Below are 22,306 nucleotides of genomic sequence, written 5' to 3' on the forward strand. Positions count from 1 at the left end.
AATGCCATTTTGGTACTATCTGTGTACTGATGATGTATAAGTATTTGAATGCCATTTTGGTACTATCTGTGTACTGATGATGTATAAGTATTTGAATGCCATTTTGGTACTATCTGTGTACTGATGATGTATAAGTATTTGAATGCCATTTTGATACTATCTGTGTACTGATGATGTATAAGTATTTAAATGCCATTTTGGTACTATCTGTGTACTGAGATGATTTATAAGTATTTGAATGCCATTTTGGTACTATCTGTGTACTGATGATGTATAAGTATTTGAATGCCATTTTTGGTACTATCTGTGTACTGATGATGTATAAGTATTTGAATGCCATTTTGGTACTATCTGTTTACTGATGATGTATAAGTATTTAAATGCCATCTTGGTACTATCTGTGTACTGATGATTTATAAGTATTTGAATGCCATTTTGGTACTATCTGTGTACTGATGATGTATAAGTATTTGAATGCCATTTTTGGTACTATCTGTGTACTGATGATGTGTATAAGTATTTGAATACCATGTTTGGTACTATCTGTCTCTGATGATGTGTATAAGTATTTGAATGCCATTTTTAGGTACTAACAGTCTCTGGGATATGTATAAGTATTTTAATGCCATTTTTGGTACTATCTGTCTGATGATGTATAGAAGTATTTGAATGCCATTTTTGGTACTATCTGTCTCTGATGATATAAGTATTTGAATGCCATTTTTGGTACTATCAGTCTCTGAGGATATGTATAAGTATTTGAATGCCATTTTTGGTACTATCTGTCTCTGATGATATAAGTATTTGAATGCCATTTTTGGTACTATCTGTCTCTGATGATGTGTATAAGTATTTGAATGCCATTTTTGGTACTATCTGTCTCTGATGATGTGTATAAGTATTTGAATGCCATTTTTGGTACTATCTGTCTCTGATGATGTGTATAAGTATTTGAATGCCATTTTTTGGTACTATCTGTCTCTGATGATGTGTATAAGTATTTGAATGCCATTTTTGGTACTATCTGTCTCTGATGATATAAGTAATTGAATGTCATTTTTGGTACTATCTGTCTCTGATGATGTGTATAAGTATTTGAATGCCATTTTTGGTACTATCTGTCTCTGATGATATAAGTATTTGAATGCCATTTTTTGGTACTATCTGTCTTTGATGATGTGTATAAGTATTTGAATGCCATTTTTTGGTACTATCTGTCTCTGATGATGTGTATAAGTATTTGAATGCCATTTTTGGTACTATCTGTCTCTGATGATGTATAAGTATTTGAATGCCATTTTTGGTACTATCTGTCTCTGATGATGTGTATAAGTATTTGAATGCCATTTTTTGGTACTATCTGTCTTTGATGATGTGTATAAGTATTTGAATGCCATTTTTTTGTACTATCTGTCTCTGATGATGTGTAGAAGTATTTGAATGCCATTTTTGGTACTATCTGTCTCTGATGATGTGTATAAGTATTTGAATGCCATTTTTGGTACTATCTGTCTCTGATGATATAAGTATTTGAATGCCATTTTTTGGTACTATCTGTCTTTGATGATGTGTATAAGTATTTGAATGCCATTTTTGGTACTATCTGTCTCTGGTGATGTGTATAAGTATTTGAATGCCATTTTTTGGTACTATCTGTCTCTGATGATATAAGTATTTGAATGCCATTTTTGGTACTATCAGTCTCTGATGATGTGTATAAGTATTTGAATGCCATTTTTGGTACTATCTGTCTCTGAGGATATGTATAAGTATTTGAATGCCATTTTTGGTACTATCTGTCTCTGATGATGTGTATAAGTATTTGAATGCCATTTTTGGTACTATCTGTGTACTGATGATGTATAAGTATTTGAATGCCATTTTGGTACTATCTGTCTCTGGTGATGTGTATAAGTATTTGAATACCATTTTTGGTACTATCTGTCTCTGATGATGTGTATAAGTATTAGAATGCCATTTTGGTACTATCTGTCTCTGATGATGTATAAGTATTTGAATGCCATTTTTGGTACTATCTGTCTCTGATGATGTGTATAAGTATTTGAATGCCATTTTTGGTACTATCTGTGTACTGATGATGTTTAAGTATTTGAATGCCATTTTGGTACTATCTGTGTACTGATGATGTATAAGTATTTAAATGCCATTTTGGTACTATCTGTGTACTGATGATGTATAAGTATTTGAATGCCATTTTGGTACTATCTGTGTACTGATGATGTATAAGTATTTGAATGCCATTTTGGTACTATCTGTGTACTGATGATGTATAAGTATTTGAATGCCATTTTGATACTATCTGTGTACTGATGATGTATAAGTATTTAAATGCCATTTTGGTACTATCTGTGTACTGATGATTTATAAGTATTTGAATGCCATTTTGGTACTATCTGTGTACTGATGATGTATAAGTATTTGAATGCCATTTTTGGTACTATCTGTGTACTGATGATGTATAAGTATTTGAATGCCATTTTGGTACTATCTGTTTACTGATGATGTATAAGTATTTAAATGCCATTTTGGTACTATCTGTGTACTGATGATTTATAAGTATTTGAATGCCATTTTGGTACTATCTGTGTACTGATGATGTATAAGTATTTGAATGCCATTTTTGGTACTATCTGTGTACTGATGATGTGTATAAGTATTTGAATACCATTTTTGGTACTATCTGTCTCTGATGATGTGTATAAGTATTTGAATGCCATTTTTAGGTACTAACAGTCTCTGGGATATGTATAAGTATTTTAATGCCATTTTTGGTACTATCTGTCTGATGATGTATAAGTATTTGAATGCCATTTTTGGTACTATCTGTCTCTGATGATATAAGTATTTGAATGCCATTTTTGGTACTATCAGTCTCTGAGGATATGTATAAGTATTTGAATGCCATTTTTGGTACTATCTGTCTCTGATGATATAAGTATTTGAATGCCATTTTTGGTACTATCTGTCTCTGATGATGTGTATAAGTATTTGAATGCCATTTTTGGTACTATCTGTCTCTGATGATGTGTATAAGTATTTGAATGCCATTTTTTGGTACTATCTGTCTCTAATGATGTGTATAAGTATTTGAATGCAATTTTTGGTACTATCTGTCTCTGATGATATAAGTATTTGAATGCCATTTTTGGTACTATCTGTCTCTGATGATGTGTATAAGTATTTGAATGCCATTTTTGGTACTATCTGTCTCTGATGATATAAGTATTTGAATGCCATTTTTTGGTACTATCTGTCTTTGATGATGTGTATAAGTATTTGAATGCCATTTTTTGGTACTATCTGTCTGATGATGTGTATAAGTATTTGAATGCCATTTTTGGTACTATCTGTCTCTGATGATGTATAAGTATTTGAATGCCATTTTTGGTACTATCTGTCTCTGATGATGTGTATAAGTATTTGAATGCCATTTTTTGGTACTATCTGTCTTTGATGATGTGTATAAGTATTTGAATGCCATTTTTTGGTACTATCTGTCTCTGATGATGTGTATAAGTATTTGAATGCCATTTTGGTACTATCTGTCTCTGATGATGTGTATAAGTATTTGAATGCCGTTTTGGTACTATCTGTGTACTGATGATGTATAAGTATTTGAATGCCATTTTGGTACTATCTGTCTCTGATGATGTGTATAAGTATTTGAATGCCATTTTGGTACTATCTGTCTCTGATGATGTGTATAAGTATTTGAATGCCATTTTTGGTACTATCTGTGTACTGATGATGTATAAGTATTTGAATGCCATTTTGGTACTATCTGTGAACTGAGGATGTATAAGTATTTGAATGCCATTTTTGGTACTATCTGTGTACTGATGATGTATAAGTATTTGAATGCCATTTTGGTACTATCTGTGTACTGATGATGTATAAGTATTTGAATGCCATTTTTGGTACTATCTGTCTCTGATGATATAAGTATTTGAATGCCATTTTTGGTACTATCTGTCTCTGATGATGTGTATAAGTATTTGAATGCCATTTTTGGTACTATCTGTCTCTGATGATATAAGTATTTGAATGCCATTTTTTGGTACGTATTTGAATGCCATTTTTTGGTACTATCTGTCTTTGATGATATAAGTATTTGAATGCCATTTTTGGTACTATCAGTCTCTGATGATGTGTATTAGTATTTGAATGCCATTTTTGGTACTATCTGTCTCTGAGGATATGTATAAGTATTTGAATGCCATTTTTGGTACTATCTGTCTCTGATGATGTGTATAAGTATTTGAATGCCATTTTTGGTACTATCTGTGTACTGATGATGTATAAGTATTTGAATGCCATTTTGGTACTATCTGTCTCTGGTGATGTGTATAAGTATTTGAATACCATTTTTGGTACTATCTGTCTCTGATGATGTGTATAAGTATTTGAATGCCATTTTTGGTACTATCTGTGTACTGATGATGTTTAAGTATTTGAATGCCATTTTGGTACTATCTGTGTACTGATGATGTATAAGTATTTAAATGCCATTTTGGTACTATCTGTGTACTGATGATGTATAAGTATTTGAATGCCATTTTGGTACTATCTGTGTTCTGATGATGTATAAGTATTTGAATGCCATTTTGGTACTATCTGTGTACTGATGATGTATAAGTATTTGAATGCCATTTTGATACTATCTGTGTACTGATGATGTATAAGTATTTAAATGCCATTTTGGTACTATCTGTGTACTGATGATTTATAAGTATTTGAATGCCATTTTGGTACTATCTGTGTACTGATGATGTATAAGTATTTGAATGCCATTTTTGGTACTATCTGTTTACTGATGATGTATAAGTATTTAAATGCCATTTTGGTACTATCTGTGTACTGATGATTTATAAGTATTTGAATGCCATTTTGATACTATCTGTGTACTGATGATGTATAAGTATTTGAATGCCATTTTTGGTACTATCTGTGTACTGATGATGTGTATAAGTATTTGAATACCATTTTTGGTACTATCTGTCTCTGATGATGTGTATAAGTATTTGAATGCCATTTTTAGGTACTAACAGTCTCTGGGATATGTATAAGTATGTTAATGCCATTTTTGGTACTATCTGTCTGATGATGTATAAGTATTTGAATGCCATTTTTGGTACTATCTGTCTCTGATGATATAAGTATTTGAATGCCATTTTTGGTACTATAAGTCTCTGAGGATATGTATAAGTATTTGAATGCCATTTTTGGTACTATCTGTCTCTGATGATATAAGTATTTGAATGCCATTTTTGGTACTATCTGTCTCTGATGATGTGTATAAGTATTTGAATGCCATTTTTGGTACTATCTGTCTCTGATGATATAAGTATTTGAATGCCATTTTTGGTACTATCTGTCTCTGATGATGTGTATAAGTATTTGAATGCCATTTTTGGTACTATCTGTCTCTGATGATATAAGTATTTGAATGCCATTTTTTGGTACTATCTGTCTTTGATGATGTGTATAAGTATTTGAATGCCATTTTTTGGTACTATCTGTCTCTGATGATGTGTATAAGTATTTGAATGCCATTTTTGGTACTATCTGTCTCTGATGATGTATAAGTATTTGAATGCCATTTTTGGTACTATCTGTCTCTGATGATGTGTATAAGTATTTGAATGCCATTTTTTGGTACTATCTGTCTTTGATGATGTGTATAAGTATTTGAATGCCATTTTTTGGTACTATCTGTCTCTGATGATGTGTATAAGTATTTGAATGCCATTTTGGTACTATCTGTCTCTGATGATGTGTATAAGTATTTGAATGCCGTTTTGGTACTATCTGTGTACTGATGATGTATAAGTATTTGAATGCCATTTTGGTACTATCTGTCTCTGATGATATGTATAAGTATTTGAATGCCATTTTGGTACTATCTGTCTCTGATGATGTGTATAAGTATTTGAATGCCATTTTTGGTACTATCTGTGTACTGATGATGTATAAGTATTTGAATGCCATTTTGGTACTATCTGTGTACTGATGATGTATAAGTATTTGAATGCCATTTTTGTTACTATCTGTGTACTGATGATGTATAAGTATTTGAATGCCATTTTGGTACTATCTGTGTACTGATGATGTATAAGTATTTGAATGCCATTTTGGTACTATCTGTGTACTGATGATGTATAAGTATTTAAATGCCATTTTGGTACTATCTGTGTACTGATGATGTATAAGTATTTGAATGCCATTTTGGTACTATCTGTGTACTGATGATGTATAAGTATTTGAATGCCATTTTTAAAGCAATTGCTTTTATGCCGTCGCGTATGGCCATCTTTGTGACCCAGATCAGAGACTCCGCCCAGATCAAGCCATAGTATTTTGTTAAACAGGCTACTGGTCAGTCATTCTTTAACACCTATGTATGTTTTCTAATGCAATACATAGCTTGAAACTTTAAAAAAAAGTTAGTGGATTTAAGAAGTTTCAGAATATGTTCTTGTAGATGTATTTTTGTATTTAAAGGGTCAACCGTTTGACTATCAAATAACATAGAAGTCCGAGTGAAAAAAAGTACATTTTTATAAATGCGATTCTGTTTTCCGCCGTTCGTACGATGTTTCAACAAAATATGGATTCATTTCAGTTGTTGATTTAGTATTGAAAATTTATCTGAATTATCTCCTAATAAATACGGTTTTTTATGTTTAATTTGTGTTTCTTTAAGAGGTCAGGTGCTCTTGTTCATTCATAAAATTATCGTTCATTCATACATTTATCATAAAATCAAAATCACTACACAGGTTAATGCGTAGTGTCAAATTATTACCTGTAATCTAAAAATAGACAAACTTTATTTGCGCAAATAATTTAGCGGAACGAAACCCTTGTTGAAAACACATAACAATAAGTTCGTTTTCCTTTTCTGTCAAAACTCCGTAATATTTATCGATCACCTTACTAATGAAATGGACCCGTCCAAACGTAGTAGATGCCAAGTCGGTCCAGATGAAGAGATATTTACAATTTGGAATTTTCTAGTTTATTAATACATAGATTGAAAAAAGTACGTCTTTTTAAATATCATGATCAAAACTGGGTTTGCATAACATAATTATGTCAGATGAAACCATTATCCTCGTCTTTTCAGTGAACAAGTCTTCTACGTTTGTTGACACTCGACGGTCCACCTGTTAGCAATTTTATTTCACATGTTTTCGAAATATTGAAGATCATTTTTCGCAATGTTTCCTGAAAATTGATAAATATCAAAGCAACGTAGAGCTGTTTGTTCTTGTTCGTATAATAAAATTGAGAATGGAAATGGGGAATTTGTCAAAGAGACAACAACCGACCATAGAAAAACATACAACAGCAGAATTAAGGTCACCAACAGGTCTTCAATGCAGCGAAAAATTCCCGCACCCGGAGGCGTCCTTCAGCTGGCCCCTATACAATATATATACTAGTTCAGTGATAACGATTTAATGTCATGTTTGTCTGTGATGACCCCCCTTTTCGGGATTGCATGAGAATTGTAGTTATCTCGTACCCACATGCACTTTATATGGATAGTCGACCTTCCTATGGATAGAAACAAGTGCCTGTGCTCGTACCGCATCAGAAGGACACATATCAACTGAGCAATAATGTTTGGAACTTAGTTTTAAAAATGATGACAAAGTAACATTATGAAAATATTTTTATTAAGCTGAAATATACATTTATTCTTTACATGTTTATGTCTTGTAAGATATTTTATTTCTTTCCCGTTTTTTAACATTTGCGTCTGGAAAGTTGAAATGTTTTAACTTAATCATTTGTGTTAATGGTTAAATATAAATTAATAATGAAAATTGTTAAAATTAAATCAATAAAGGAAATTATTGCCAAGGAAGTTACAAACACTACCAGGGGATAATCCATGATGATTTCTTTTTGAGTTATATGTTTCAGCACATGTATATTTATGTTTCAGCACATGTATATTTATGTTTCAGCACATGTATATTTGACCCCAACTTTAGCCTGGTAAACGTGTTGTCTCCTTGTGAAATATAAAACATATTAAAAATGACTTTCTGCTAAAGTCTTTTAGTTATATAAAGTTAAAACCTTCTTACTTTTAACTAGACAACACTCATGTCAGGTTTAATTCTTGTATATATGTGGATGAAAAATAAAAGTCCCCAAACATTAACATGGCAGCAATTGCTTTTACAGCCTTTAAGGCTTTGATTGGTACTATCTGTGTACTGATGATGTATAAGTATTTGAATGCCATTTTGGTACTATCTGTGTACTGAAATCATATGTTTTTTTCTGCACTACAAATACAAGAAATGTTCAGCAGAAATTTAAGAATACACCTGACCTTTTTGGTCCAGAGAAAAACTATCTAGCGCTCTTTAATTTATTTTTTTGGGGTTATATATGGCATGTAATTGCCATTATCTTGAGGTCTCATAACAGGGTTTGGTTCAAGCATATATGATTAAAAAATACAAAGAATTCATTTTTTTGCATCATAATAGTAGTCTGTTTTTCCAGGATCAATCTGTAAAGAAATAAAAACTCAGAGACAGTTTGACCAAAAAGCTGTCATATTTGGTAGAACTATTTGTAATCATATTCTGTAGACAATTTGATTTGACCATTTTAAGTGTGAGGTATTGGAGATTCTTTTTCTGCTTCTATATATTGTGTGAACATAACCCTTCTGAGACAGTCGGGCAGAAGATTTTTGAAATTGTTCTTTTAAACTGTTTTGTCATCATGTGTAATTCACCACATTATATTATCATTTTGATTGGACAATTCTGGCAGGAGTTAAAACTGTCATAATTTAAATTCCTACCAATTCTAAATATCTTTCATATAAGACTATAATCTGGTATTATACCAATCTCTAAATTCTCAAGAGGACCAGATTTCCATTGAAATGCCATGAATTACTGGAATATTGTCATCTTTGTTGTTCAGCTGTGTATTGGTCAGAATTGTAGTCTACAGTTAAAACCAGGAACATTTCGCTTCAGAGTATTATATTTTGCCATTTTGTATAATTAAGCAGATTCACAGAAATGAAAATTGAAGTGTTTATATTTTTGTTTTCTTGGTTTCTAACAACTTAATCTTCTGCATATGAATTCCATATGGACTTAAATGTGACTATATAATAACAATTGATAGAACTTTAGATAAAGCAATTTGAAAAAATAATGTTGAAACCTTGGAATTTTATTTCTATAAATAGACCAAATTGCTCTTCACGTTGTTATTAACTGCAATCTGTACAAAGGAATTGATATAACATCAGAATGGTGGTTAATCATTAATGCCTGGTAAAATATTGAACATGTGTTTAGTTTGTAGAAACTGTCAATATTCATAGCGTTTAGGCAATTTAGACAATTAATTGCTTGGACTTGAAATGGCACTTTCATTTGTTTTACTTAATTGCTGACATAATAAAAACAAGTGCTTTGTAAATTAATTATTCCTGAAGCAAATATTTGATAACAAACAATATTTGTTTTTTTACAATGATTTCAGTTATTTAATAATACTCTTTAATAAACATTGACCCTATATGTTGTGTCAGGAAGGGAATTTATTTCCAGTAAATTGAATTTCTCACAGAACTACAAATACAATATAGATTATATAAGGAAAGACCATTTTGTAATTTTTTTATCAATTTTTTAAAAAGCAGCTGCTAGAAATATTTCCAGTAAATTGAATTTTTCACAGAACTTAACAAATACAATATAGATAATATAAGGAAAGACCATTTTGTAATTTTTTCATCAATTTTTCCAAAAGCAGTTGATAGAAAGAGTTGATACATAGGAATTTGTAATGAAAACTGTAAGGGATATCTGTACTTTATGTTGAATTAAAATTTGAATAGTGCAGTAGTCCTTTACCAGATAAAAGTTTTTGAGATTCATAAGGCATCTTAATAAACCAGGTGAAACAATAGATTGCTATTGTTATTTATCAATATTGCTATTGAATTCATGTTTGGAGGACATTTTTGCACATTAATAGGACATTTGAGCGCAAAAAAATTGGATGTTTTAGAGCCAAAGTAGAACCCATTTCAGCGCCTAACTTTTAACCCATTTTAGCGAAAATTAAAATTGTCAATGTCTATTTTAGGTAAATATTTGAACCCATTATGATATATGATAAATATTTAACTTTAATAAGACTCATTTAGACAGCACAATATTGAACATATGATGTCCATTAAAATAAAGCACTAAATGTATCAAAGATTTAATCAAATGTTAAAAGTTCGTTCTAGCAGGAATATATATCCTAGAGAACGTACGTAATGGGCTCTGGATAAACCTCCAGTATTTACAGACCGTGCAAGGGCTGTATAGTCAGTCAAGGTCATTAAAAACTTCCATTTGTTGTAGTATACAACTATTGAATTGTATAAGGAACTGTTCTTTCTCTTTATCTTGTCTAGATTTTGGTGCACATTCATCTATACTTTATGGTTCTTAAAAGATTGAAATATGGCGTTTCCAGTCCTGTCTGTGCATTTACTCATGAACCTGTTCAACCTAAGCTTTTCAAATGTTAATTTTGTTACTGATTACAAAATGGAAGTCAACTTCAATAATGATGATTTTGACTTTTACCGTTCAGGAGTTATGGTTCTTGAAAGATTGAAAAATGGTGTTTCCAGTCATGTCCATGTATTTCCTCATGAACTGTTCAACCAAAGCTTTTTAAATTTAAATATGTTGTTACTGATGACAAAATTGAGGTCAAGTTCAATAATGGCGATTTTCATTTTTCCTGTTCAGAAGTTATGGTTCTTGAAAGATTGAAAAATTGTGTTTCCGGTCATGTTGATGCATTTACTCATGAACCATTCAACCAAAGCTTTTCAAATTTAAATATATTGTTACTGATGACAAAATGGAGGTCAAATTTGATATTGACGATTTTCACTTTCACCCGTTCATCAGTTATGGTTCTTGTGATATTGAAAAATGCGGGACACAAATGAATGTTAATAAATCCGGTTTGCTTAAAAAGTATAAGAAAAGAAAAGTTTAGGGGTAAATTTATACGCTCTAGAGTGCAGTGGATTGAAGAAGGTGAAAAACCTTCAAAGTATTTTTGCGGTTTTGAATAAAAAAAATTTACAAGCAAAATAATTCCCAAAGTCGAAAAAGATGATGGGAAAATTATTACAAACCAATTTGATATTTTAAAGGAGACAAAATACTTTTATGAAAATTTATACAAAAATAAGGATACTATTGGCAATGGGTGTAAACTGAGTGATTTAGAAAGAGATTTGAAAGATTTAAATTTTAATAAATTATCTGTGGATGAAAAGTTGAATTTAGAAGGGGAGATAACTATTAATGAAGCTAGCATTACTTTACAGAAAATGAATAATAATAAATCACCAGGGTCAGATGGTTTTTCCACAGATTTTTATGCCCCACCTATGATAGTAGAGGGGCATTATGTTTTCTGGTCTGTGCGTCCGTTCGTCCTTTTGTCCGTCTGTCTGTCCCGCTTCAGGTTAAAGTTTTTGGTCAAGGTAGTTTTTGATGAAGTTGAAACTTAGTACACATGTTCCCTATGATATGATCTTTCTAATTTTAATGCCAAATTAGAGTTTTTATCCCAATGTCACGGTCCACTGAACATAAAAAATGAAAGTGCGAGTGGGGCATTCGTGTACTGAGGACACATTCTTGTTTAAAGTTTTTCTGGAAGGATTTGAAATCTTTTGTTGTTAAATCTTTAAATTATGGGTCAAATTTGGGACATTTATCAGTGACTCAAATGCAGTTAAACATTACATGCTTACTAAAATACAATAAACCAAGACCTATCTCCTTGCTTAATACTGTATACAAAATTGGTTCAGGGGTTATTGCTAGTAGATTTAAAAAAGTTTTATTGGGGATAACATCAGATTGATTTACAATCTTTTACAATATACAGAAGAACATAACATTCCAGGTTTATTGATTTTAATTGATTTTTGAAAAAGCATTTGATTCTCTATCTTGGGACTTTTTGGTGTCAGTGTTGCAATGTTTTTATTTTGGTGAATCTATTATCAACTGGGTTAAAGTTCTATAATAATATCTCATCTGCAGTCATTCAGGGAGGAAATCTTTCAGATTTTTTTCAAATAGGACGTGGCTGTAGACAAGGGGATCCCTTATCACCCTACCTTTTTATACTTTGTGCAGAGATTTTGGCAATTAGAATACGGGGGAATAAAAATATTACTGGCATAACTGTGACTAGGATAGAACATAAGTTATCACAGTTTGCAGATGATACTTCACTTATTTTTAGATGGAAGTGAACGGTTCTTAAATCAAACTTTAAATGAATTAGATTAGTATGCAAATCTCTCAGGGCTAAATATAAACTTTTCTAAAACACAGGTAGTTTAAATTGAGAGTAAACGATACTGTCCAAACAGAAATTTATCCTGGGGTGCAACATCTTTTAAGTTATTGGGTATTAATTTTGATGTAGATCTTGATAAAATTATTAAAATCAATTATAATGAGAGAGTTTTGCAGATAAAAATCTAATCAAAATATGGTCAAAAAGAAATCAGATTGGGAAAATTACAGCTGTGAAAACTCTGAATTACCTGTCCTTAATCCCCTTATAATTACATTGCCAAACCCAAATCAAGAACTTGTGAAAAAAGTCCTAGAATGTACATGACAGAATCATGGAACTATGTAGACTTCAGTCCCAGACTGTACATGACAGAGTCGTAGAACTATGTAGACTTCAGTCCTAGACTGTTAATGACAGAATGATAGGACTATGTAGACTTCAGTCCCAGACTGTACATGACAGAATTATAGAACTATGTAGACTTCTGTCACAGATTCTACATGACAGAATCATAGAACTATGTAGACTTTAAACCCAAACTGTACATGACAGAATCATGGAACTATGTAGACTTCAGTTCCAGACTGTACATGACAGAATCATAGAACTATGTAGACTTTAAACCCAGACTACATGACAATCATAGAACTTTGCATACTTCAGTTCCAGACTGTACATGACAGAATCATAGGACTATGTAGACTTCAGTTCCAGACTACATGACAGAATCATAGAACTATGTAGACTTTAGTCCTAGACAGTACATGACAGAATCATGGAACTATGTAGACGTCAGTCCCAGACTGTACATGGCAATCATAAAACTATATAGACTTCAGTCCTAGAATGTACATGACAGAATCATGGAACTATGTAGACTTCAGTCCCAGACTGTACATGACAGAGTCATAGAACTATGTAGACTTCAGTCCTAGACTGTACATGACAGAATCATAGAACTATGTAGACTTCAGTCCCAGACTGTACATGACAGAATTATAGAACTTTGTAGACTTCAGTTCCAGACTGTACATGACAGAATAATGGAACTGTGTAGAGGTCAGTCCCAGACTGTACCTGACAGAATCATAGAACTATTTATACTTCAGTTCCAGACTGTACATGACAGAATCATAGAATTATGTATACTTCAGTTCCAGACTGTACATGACAGAATCAAAGGACTATGTAGACTTTTTAACCCAGACTGTACACGTCAGAATAATGGAACTGTGTAGATGTCAGTCCCAGACAGTACATGACAGAATCATAGAACTATGTAGACTTCTGTTCCAGACTGTACATGACAGAATCATAGATCTATGTAGACTTTAAACACAGACTGTACATGACAGAATCATAGAACTATATCAATGTCAGTCCCAGACGGTACATGACAGAATCATAGAACTATGTAGACTTTAAACCCAGACTGTACATGACAGAATCATGGAACTGTAGATTTCAGTCCAGACTTGACAAAATCACTGAACTATGAACATGTAAGATTCTTATTGTACATGATGTCAATTACAATGTATAATATTCTTGTTTTTCTATGGATACAATATTAAGTAGAATGATATTTTACAATACAAGTTGGACTATTCATAACAAGAAACAAATAGTAGATTGAATTTTAACTCCTGGTTTTATTATCATTGTAAAGTCTTTGATTAATTTTTCAGGTTCTATTGTTTCAAGTGAGGAAGTGGCCCAGAATACTTCAAGAGAGGAAATGTTCAAATTATAGATCCAAAGGTTTGTGGAATTTCTGTGTTATAACTATGTAATATTGCGGTTGTATGAAGGTAGGTACATGTAGCTTTGGTAACATAATATACAGTTTTGAAGAAAACCATTTAGAGACAAACTTTTATTGTAAAAATGTTGTAAGTCTGAAGAAAACTATTTTTATAAATGACTTAAATATATGGTATATTCAAATACAATAATACGATTAAGTTTAGAATGATGGATCTTAGTTTGAAGAATATTTAAAGATCAATATGGAATTTAGATATGATAGAAATATTGAAAGCAAATAAAACTTTGACACTGAACCATTGTTTTTTGTCTGGCCAAGAAATTAGTATGGACAATAAAAATACTTTCTCCACCAAACTTCAGATTTGAATGACGTATGTGAAATAAATTACATCTGGAGAACAAATGGTAGATGATGAAAATAAATGGCTTTTACATTTGGTGTTTTATTGAAAGTGATAAATGAATAGTGAAAACAAATTGGTAACACTATTTGTTTCATAAATGATAAACTGATGATCCAAATATACTGAATACTAAAACTGTGTCGGAGCTTTTTCATCTTCTTGGCACATTATACAGATTTTTTTCTGATTCCAATTAACCACGGATATATCGACAAAATATTATAAATGGTTCTGTGTTTTGTTAATGCTATCTGAAACTGGCACCAAATTATTAAATGGAAATTGTATATAAAAAATGCTTTTACATGAAAAGTTAAGTTAATATGATATCAAAAGCTCCTAATGGACAGCTTAATTATGTAGGTTTAATATTTGTACAAGTATAGTCATTTAAAAGGTTCTGGAAATTAGACGATATATCAATAAATACAAGGAAACAATAGAGAATATCTTGTCATTGATAAAACTCCTTCTACAGCTTTCTATGACATGCTTATTTACATCAACAATGATCAATGCAATGACTGTGACAGACAAATAAAAACCAAAGCAAATCGGCCACAAATTGATTGGAAATTCTTTCAATTGGAAAATATTGTTGCTCTTATCTAGAGTTATTTGATAAATGTAAAAATCGTCATTTACCAACACTGACTCTCGACATATTGCTTAGTAATCCCTCAAATGATTTTTGTACTTAACCAAAGTAATACAATTTCATGTGAGCTTAACTTCAAAAACTTTCCTGATCAGATTGTCTTTTCTTAATACGCAATTTTATAGAAAACAGGTGAATCTATTGTGGATGAGAAAATCATCATAATAAGGTTCAAAGGCTGAAAATGTTACTATATAATTGAATACCTGTTGGATTTTACTAATATTGATTTTATTGTGCTTTTTGATATTATTTTATAAATCAGCAATACTTGGATACTAGCCACTGAGCAGGACAGACTATGGTTACACCTGTTATATTCTTGTTAATCAATTTTGGAGTCTCGTTATGTTACCTGTGTGATGTTGATTCTAGTTGTGAATTAAAATCTGATAGAGAATTATGTAAAGATAGTAAAAATTGTAAAACTTACAGAACTTCTGAAAGTTCCCATGGGTTTACTGATTCTAATGGATTGGAATATGATATTTACTCCAAAAAAGGTAGGAACAAATATTTAAAGGAAAGTTCAAAAATTGTTTTAAATTTGAGTGAATGTCTTGTTAGAAAAGATAAACTCTGATTAATTGACCATTTTTTTGGAAGTTCAAATGGAAAAGTTCAGTAGGTTAGAAAAAGCTTGTAGGTTGGTATTTCAACATTTTCTTTTTCTTTTTCATCAGTGTTTATAAAAAATTGTTGGTCTTTTAAAAAAGAAGAAGTGTTTCATACAGCAATTCAATTGATAACTACAGCATATCATTTGGGATTAAAAAAATGTAAATAATTGCCTTCTATGGTAGAGTTCATAATTACTTTCACAGAAAAAAGGACACTGTTTTAGGAATCAAAATAGTCGACCAAAACCATCGAAAGCCCTGTGTATTCAGGTTTAAGTAGCAGTAGACAGAGTCCAATATGTGCCCTTGAAGGTTCTTACAATATTATCACATATTTCTAAATATATGACCAAATTATTAATACCTGAAGATAGCTCAAAACTGCTTGTTTGGCAGATTTTGTCAAACTTTGAGTATCTCCAAAAATGTATAAGAATGCCACTATTTACCAAAACTGAATTCTGTTCTAAGTTAATATTAGAATACCTTCGAATTCAACATGAAGCAGTGAATAAAATTGATTTTATGGAAATATATAAAATTTGTGAGTTAAATAATTAGAGTTAATTAGGTAGACTATTAATTATTATTCAAATTTCAGGAAGATTTGATTTTTGACTAGCATTTTGTTGACTGAATTTGTAAAAATTGATTATACTTGATTCAATAAAGGTTTGGGAAATGAGGAGCTTTTATAAAACTTGTAACAAGATCAGTCCATATCCTGGAATATAACACCATCACTGTTAACATCAAAGAAGTTTTATCTGACAAAGCAATATCTAGGCTTGTTAAATGCAAATATATTTCTAAAGAATGAGTAAATGTACATGTTAATTTAAAAAATAAAAAAATTAAGCTAAACATACTCTCAGTATAGTACACTATTAATTTATAAGCCAAAATAAGTGATATGAATTGAGGATAAATGGAGATTTAGGGAAAGTGGAATTGGCTGCTATATAATAGAATGAGATAACAAATATAAATATAATGAGATGTGACATATTGATGTGGTATATTTGTATTAGTGAAAATTTCTGTAATTTAGTTGATAAGTAATAATAGCTAGATTACAATAAATTGGAAGAATATATAATTATCAAGTTAAGGGTATTAAACAGAAGAATATATAACTATCAAATTAATGGTATTAAAATAGAAGAATATCCCTTTAGGAGTTATTGCCCTTTATAGTAAATTTTTAACCATTTTTGTCGAGCCTTCGACTTTAGTCGAAAAAGCGAGACTAAGCGATCCTACATTCCGTCGTCGTCGGCGGCGTCAACAAATATTCACTCTGTGGTTAAAGTTTTTGAAATTTTAATAACTTTCTTAAACTATACTGGATTTCTACCAAACTTTGACAGAAGCTTGTTTATGATCATAAGGTAGTATCCAAAAGTAAATTTTGTAAAAATAAAATTCCATTTTTTCCGTATTTTACTATAAATGGACTTAGTTTTTTCTGCGAGGAAACAAAACATTCACTCTGTAGTTAAAGTTTTTAGAATTTTAATAACTTTCTCAAACTATCCTGGGTTTGTACTAAACTTGCACAGAAGCTTGTTTATGATCATAAGATAATATCCAGAAGTAAATTTTGAAAAAATAAAATTCCATTTTTTCCATATTTTACTTATAAATGGACTTAGTTTTTTCTGCGGAGAAACATTACATTCACTCTGTGGTTAAAGTTTTTAGAACTTTCTTAAACTATCCTGGGTTTGTACCAAATTTGGACAGAAGCTTGTTTATGATCATAAGATAGTATCCAGAAGTAAATTTTGTAAAAAAATAAATCCATTTTTTCCATATTTTACTTTTAAATGGACTTAGTTTTTCTCCAGGGAACCATTACATTCACTCTGTGGTTAAAGTTTTAAAAATTTTAATAACTTTCTTAAACTATCCTGGGTTTGTACCAAACTTGGACAGAAGCTTATTTATGATCATAATATTGTATCCAGAAGTAAAGTTTGTAAAAAGATTACTCAGTTTTTTCTGTAATTTACTTTTAAATGGACTTAGATTTTCTTGCAATCATAAAATAGTACATGTAACAAGAGGAATATTTTTATTGATTTTTTCCCTCATTGTTGTTGAGTCTGCAATTTACAGCAAAAATAGGCGAGACACTGGGTTCCGCGGAACCCTTACAAATTTTTTGTAATCTTAGTTATTTTTTACAAAAATCTTCTCCTCTGAAACTACTGGGCCAAATTAAACCAAACTTGGCCACAATCATCATTTGGGTATTTAGTTTAAAAATTGTGTCCAGTGACTCGGCCAACCAAGCAAGATGGCCACCATGGCTAAAAATAAAACATAGGGGTAAAATCAGTTTTTGGCTTATAACTCAAAAACCAAAGCATTTCGAGCAAATCTGACATGAAGTTAAATGGTTTATCAGGTCAAGATCTATATGCCCTGAAATTTTCAGATAAATTGGACAACCCATTGTTGGGTTGCTGCCCCTGAATTAGTAATATTAAGGAAATTTCGCTGTTTTTGGTTATTATCTTGAATATTATTATAGATAGAGATAAACTATAAACAGTAATAATGTACAGCAAAGTAAAACCTAAATAAGTCATCATGACCAAAAAGGTCAATTGACCCCTTAAGGAGTTATTGCCCTTTATAGTCAATTTTTAGCAATTTAAAATTTGTAAATTTTCACTAACATTATCTACTGTAACTACTGGGCCAAGTTCATTATAGAGATAGTTGCAAGCAGCAAGAATGTTCAGTAAAGTAAGATCTACAAACATATCACCATCACAAAAACACAATTTTGTTATGAATCCATCTGTGTCCTTTGTTAAGTATTCACATAGACCAAGGTGAGCAACACAGGCTCTTTAGAGCCTCTAGTTCTGTATTTTATATTTAAATGGACTTAGTTTTTCTGCTGGGAAACATTACATTCACTCTGTGGTTAAAGTTTTTAAAATTTTAATAACTTTCTCTAACTATCCTGGGTTTGCACCAAACTTGGACAGAAGCTTGTTTATGATCATTAGATAGTATCCAGAAGTAAATTTTGTAAAAAAATAAATCCATTTTTTCTGTATTTTACTTTTAAATGAACTTAGATTTTCTGCCAGGAAACAACACATTCATGCACTCTGTGGTTAAATTAAAGAAAAAATTAATAACTTAATTTCTTATACTATTTTAAATTTGTACCAAACTTGGACAGAAGCTTGTTTATGATCAAAAGCTAGTATCTAGAAGGAAATTTTGTTAATATTTTGTACCTTTGTATCTGTATTTTACTTATAAATGGACATAGTTTTTCTTCCAGTTAACATTACATACAGTCTTCAGTTAAAGTTTTAAAAAACATTTATTAGATTCATAAACTATCCAGGATTTCTACCAAACTTGGACAGAAGCTTCTTACAATCAAAAGATAATATCAAGAGGAATATTTTTATTGATTTTTTTCCTCATTTTTGTTAAGCCTGCGATTTACAGCAAAAGTAGCAAGACACTGGGTTCCGCGGAACCCTTACAAATTTTTCTTGTTTGCAATTTAGTGTCTGGGACTAACAAATATGCTTACAATAGACCTGAGGCTGAGATTGTAATCAGAATGAAAACCTATGAGCTGTAATTGTATCAAGCATAGATACTCATGACCTTTTACCACCAAGCAAGGATATTTATGACCTGTTACTATCATGCATGGATACTCATGACCTTTTACCACCAAGCAATGATACTTATGATCTGTTACTATCATGCATGGATACTCATGACCTTTTACCACCAAACAATGATATTTATGACCTGTTACTATCATGCATGGATACTCATGACCTTTTACCACCAAACAATGATATTTATGACCTGTTACTATCATGTATGGATACTCATGACCTTTTACCACCAAGCAATGATATTTATGATCTGTTACTATCAAGCATAGATACTCATGACCTTTTACCACCAAACAATGATATTTATGACCTGTTACTATCATGCATGGATACTCATGACCTTTTACCACCAAGCAATGATATTTATGATCTGTTACTATCATGTATTGATACTCATGACCTTTTACCACCAAGCAAGGATATTTATGACCTGTTACTATCATGCATGGATACTCATGACCTTTTACCACCAAGCAAGGATATTTATGATCTGTTACTATCATGTATTGATACTCATGACCTTTTACCACCAAGCAAGGATAATTATGATCTGTTACTATCATGCATGGATACTCATGACCTTTTACCACCAAACAATGATATTTATGACCTGTTACTATCATGCATGGATACTCATGAACTTTTACCACCCAGCAACAATACTTATGACCTGTTACTATCATGCATGGATACTCGTGACCTTTTACCACCAAGCAATGATACTTATGACCTGTTACTATCATGCATGGATACTCATGACCTTTTACCACCAAGCAATGATACTTATGACCTGTTACTATCATGCATGGATACTCATGAACTTTTACCACCAAGCAATGATACTTATGACCTGTTACTATCATGCATGGATACTCATGAACTTTTACCACCAAGCAATGATACTTATGACCTGTTACTATCATGCATGGATACTCATGAACTTTTACCACCAAGCAATGATATTTATGACCTGTTACTATCATGCATGGATACTCATGACCTTTTACCACCAAGCAAGGATACTTATGACCTGTTACTATCATACATGGATACTCATGACCTTTTACCACCAATCAATGATACTTATGACCTGTTACTATCATGCATGGATACTCATGACCTTTTACCACCAAGCAACAATACTTATGACCTGTTACTATCAAGCATGGATACTCATGACCTTTTACCACCAAGCAATGATACTTATGACCTGTTACTATCATGCATGGATACTCATGAACTTTTACCACCAAGCAATGATACTTATGACTTGTTACTATCAAGCATAGATACTCATGAACTTTTACCACCAAGCAATGATACTTATGACTTGTTACTATCATGCATGGATACTCATGACCTTTTACCACCAAGCAATGATACTTATGACCTGTTACTATCATGCATGGATACTCATGAACTTTTACCACCAAGCAATGATATTTATGACCTGTTACTATCATGCATGGATACTCATGACCTTTTACCACCAAGCAATGATACTTATGACCTGTTACTATCATGCATGGATACTCATGACCTTTTACCACCAATCAATGATACTTATGACCTGTTACTATCATGCATGGATACTCATGACCTTTTACCACCAAGCAATGATACTTATGACCTGTTACTATCATGTATGGATACTCATGACCTTTTACCACCAATCAATGATACTTATGACCTGTTACTATCATGCATGGATACTCATGACCTTTTACCACCAAGCAATGATACTTATGACCTGTTACTATCATGCATGGATACTCATGACCTTTTACCACCAAGCAATGATACTTATGACCTGTTATTATCATGCATAGATACTCAAGACCTTTTACCACCAAGCAAGGATACTTATGACCTGTTACTATCATGTATGGATACTTATTAAGATGTTTATTGTTTAAAATCAAGAAACAATCATCAATTGTTTGACAATTTCTTCTGGAATCTAGCACAGCATCTCCTATTTAAAAGCATTAATATAGAAACACTACTGAATTTGAAAAGTCAAGTTGATGAAGGTTTACAATATGTATTAGAGCCTTATTTAGCTGTATATATAAAAAGAACCTATTGAACCTTAGATATTTAAGTTGCACCAAAATAAGATGTGTATTAGTGTAAACTCCTTATTATGAATGTCTGTTTCCTATCGATAACAAATTGTTTTGTCTTTTAATTAAACTTTCCTCATCTGTTAGCTTAATTCTTTGAGAAAATATGGAATTAAATTGTTGCGGCTCAATTTTTTAATACTGTTCATGCTGTTTAGAGAAGGTGGAGGATTTGATTGTTTTTATTATGCAATAAATATTTCCAACTTGTGACATGTCCAGAATAAGTGGATGTTTTAATTTACCGATTTCGACATGTGCATGTGAGATAATGTAAGGTAGCATGACATTTGTACAATATAAATTGAGTGTGTGTATGACAAGACTTCCAACAATATAAATTGAGTGTTTGTATGACAAGACTTCCATTTGTTTTAGCGTACAAACTAATCCATTAGTATACCCACAACTTGTCTGATAGTGTAGAAAAGACAAACTGGGATAGAGTTTATCTTAAAAGTGCAAAACAATTATTCAAAAAAGCTTTTATACTGCATTTAGATGTAAGTACTTAAAAGTCTAGGGGTGTTAAAAACTCACTTTAGAGTGACAATGAAGTAACTATTTATAGCAAACATTGTTTTGAAGATTGTAACCTAACCTGATGGAACTGTTTTAAAAGTACGATTGTATCTTGTATGGTACAACTTAC

General features: G+C 31.4%; 1 protein-coding gene across 4 annotated transcripts in view; it reads left to right on the plus strand.

Moving 5' to 3' along the window:
- LOC139517900 (leukocyte tyrosine kinase receptor-like) overlaps positions 1-22,306 on the plus strand; it is a 296,261-nt gene that overhangs the window by 33,881 nt on the left and 240,074 nt on the right. Inside the window, exon 1 of one of the 4 annotated variants that reach the window (XM_071309391.1) lies at positions 15,418-15,743. The exons of the other annotated variants lie outside the window; for them this stretch is intronic. Coding sequence (XP_071165492.1) covers positions 15,542-15,743 — 202 coding nt within the window. The 5' untranslated portion in view covers positions 15,418-15,541. Of the gene's footprint in view, positions 1-15,417; positions 15,744-22,306 lie in introns of those variants that run through there. 4 annotated transcript variants of the gene reach the window in all.

This window comes from Mytilus edulis, chromosome 3, assembly GCF_963676685.1.
Source record: "Mytilus edulis chromosome 3, xbMytEdul2.2, whole genome shotgun sequence".
NCBI classification, from domain to species: domain Eukaryota; kingdom Metazoa; phylum Mollusca; class Bivalvia; order Mytilida; family Mytilidae; genus Mytilus; species Mytilus edulis.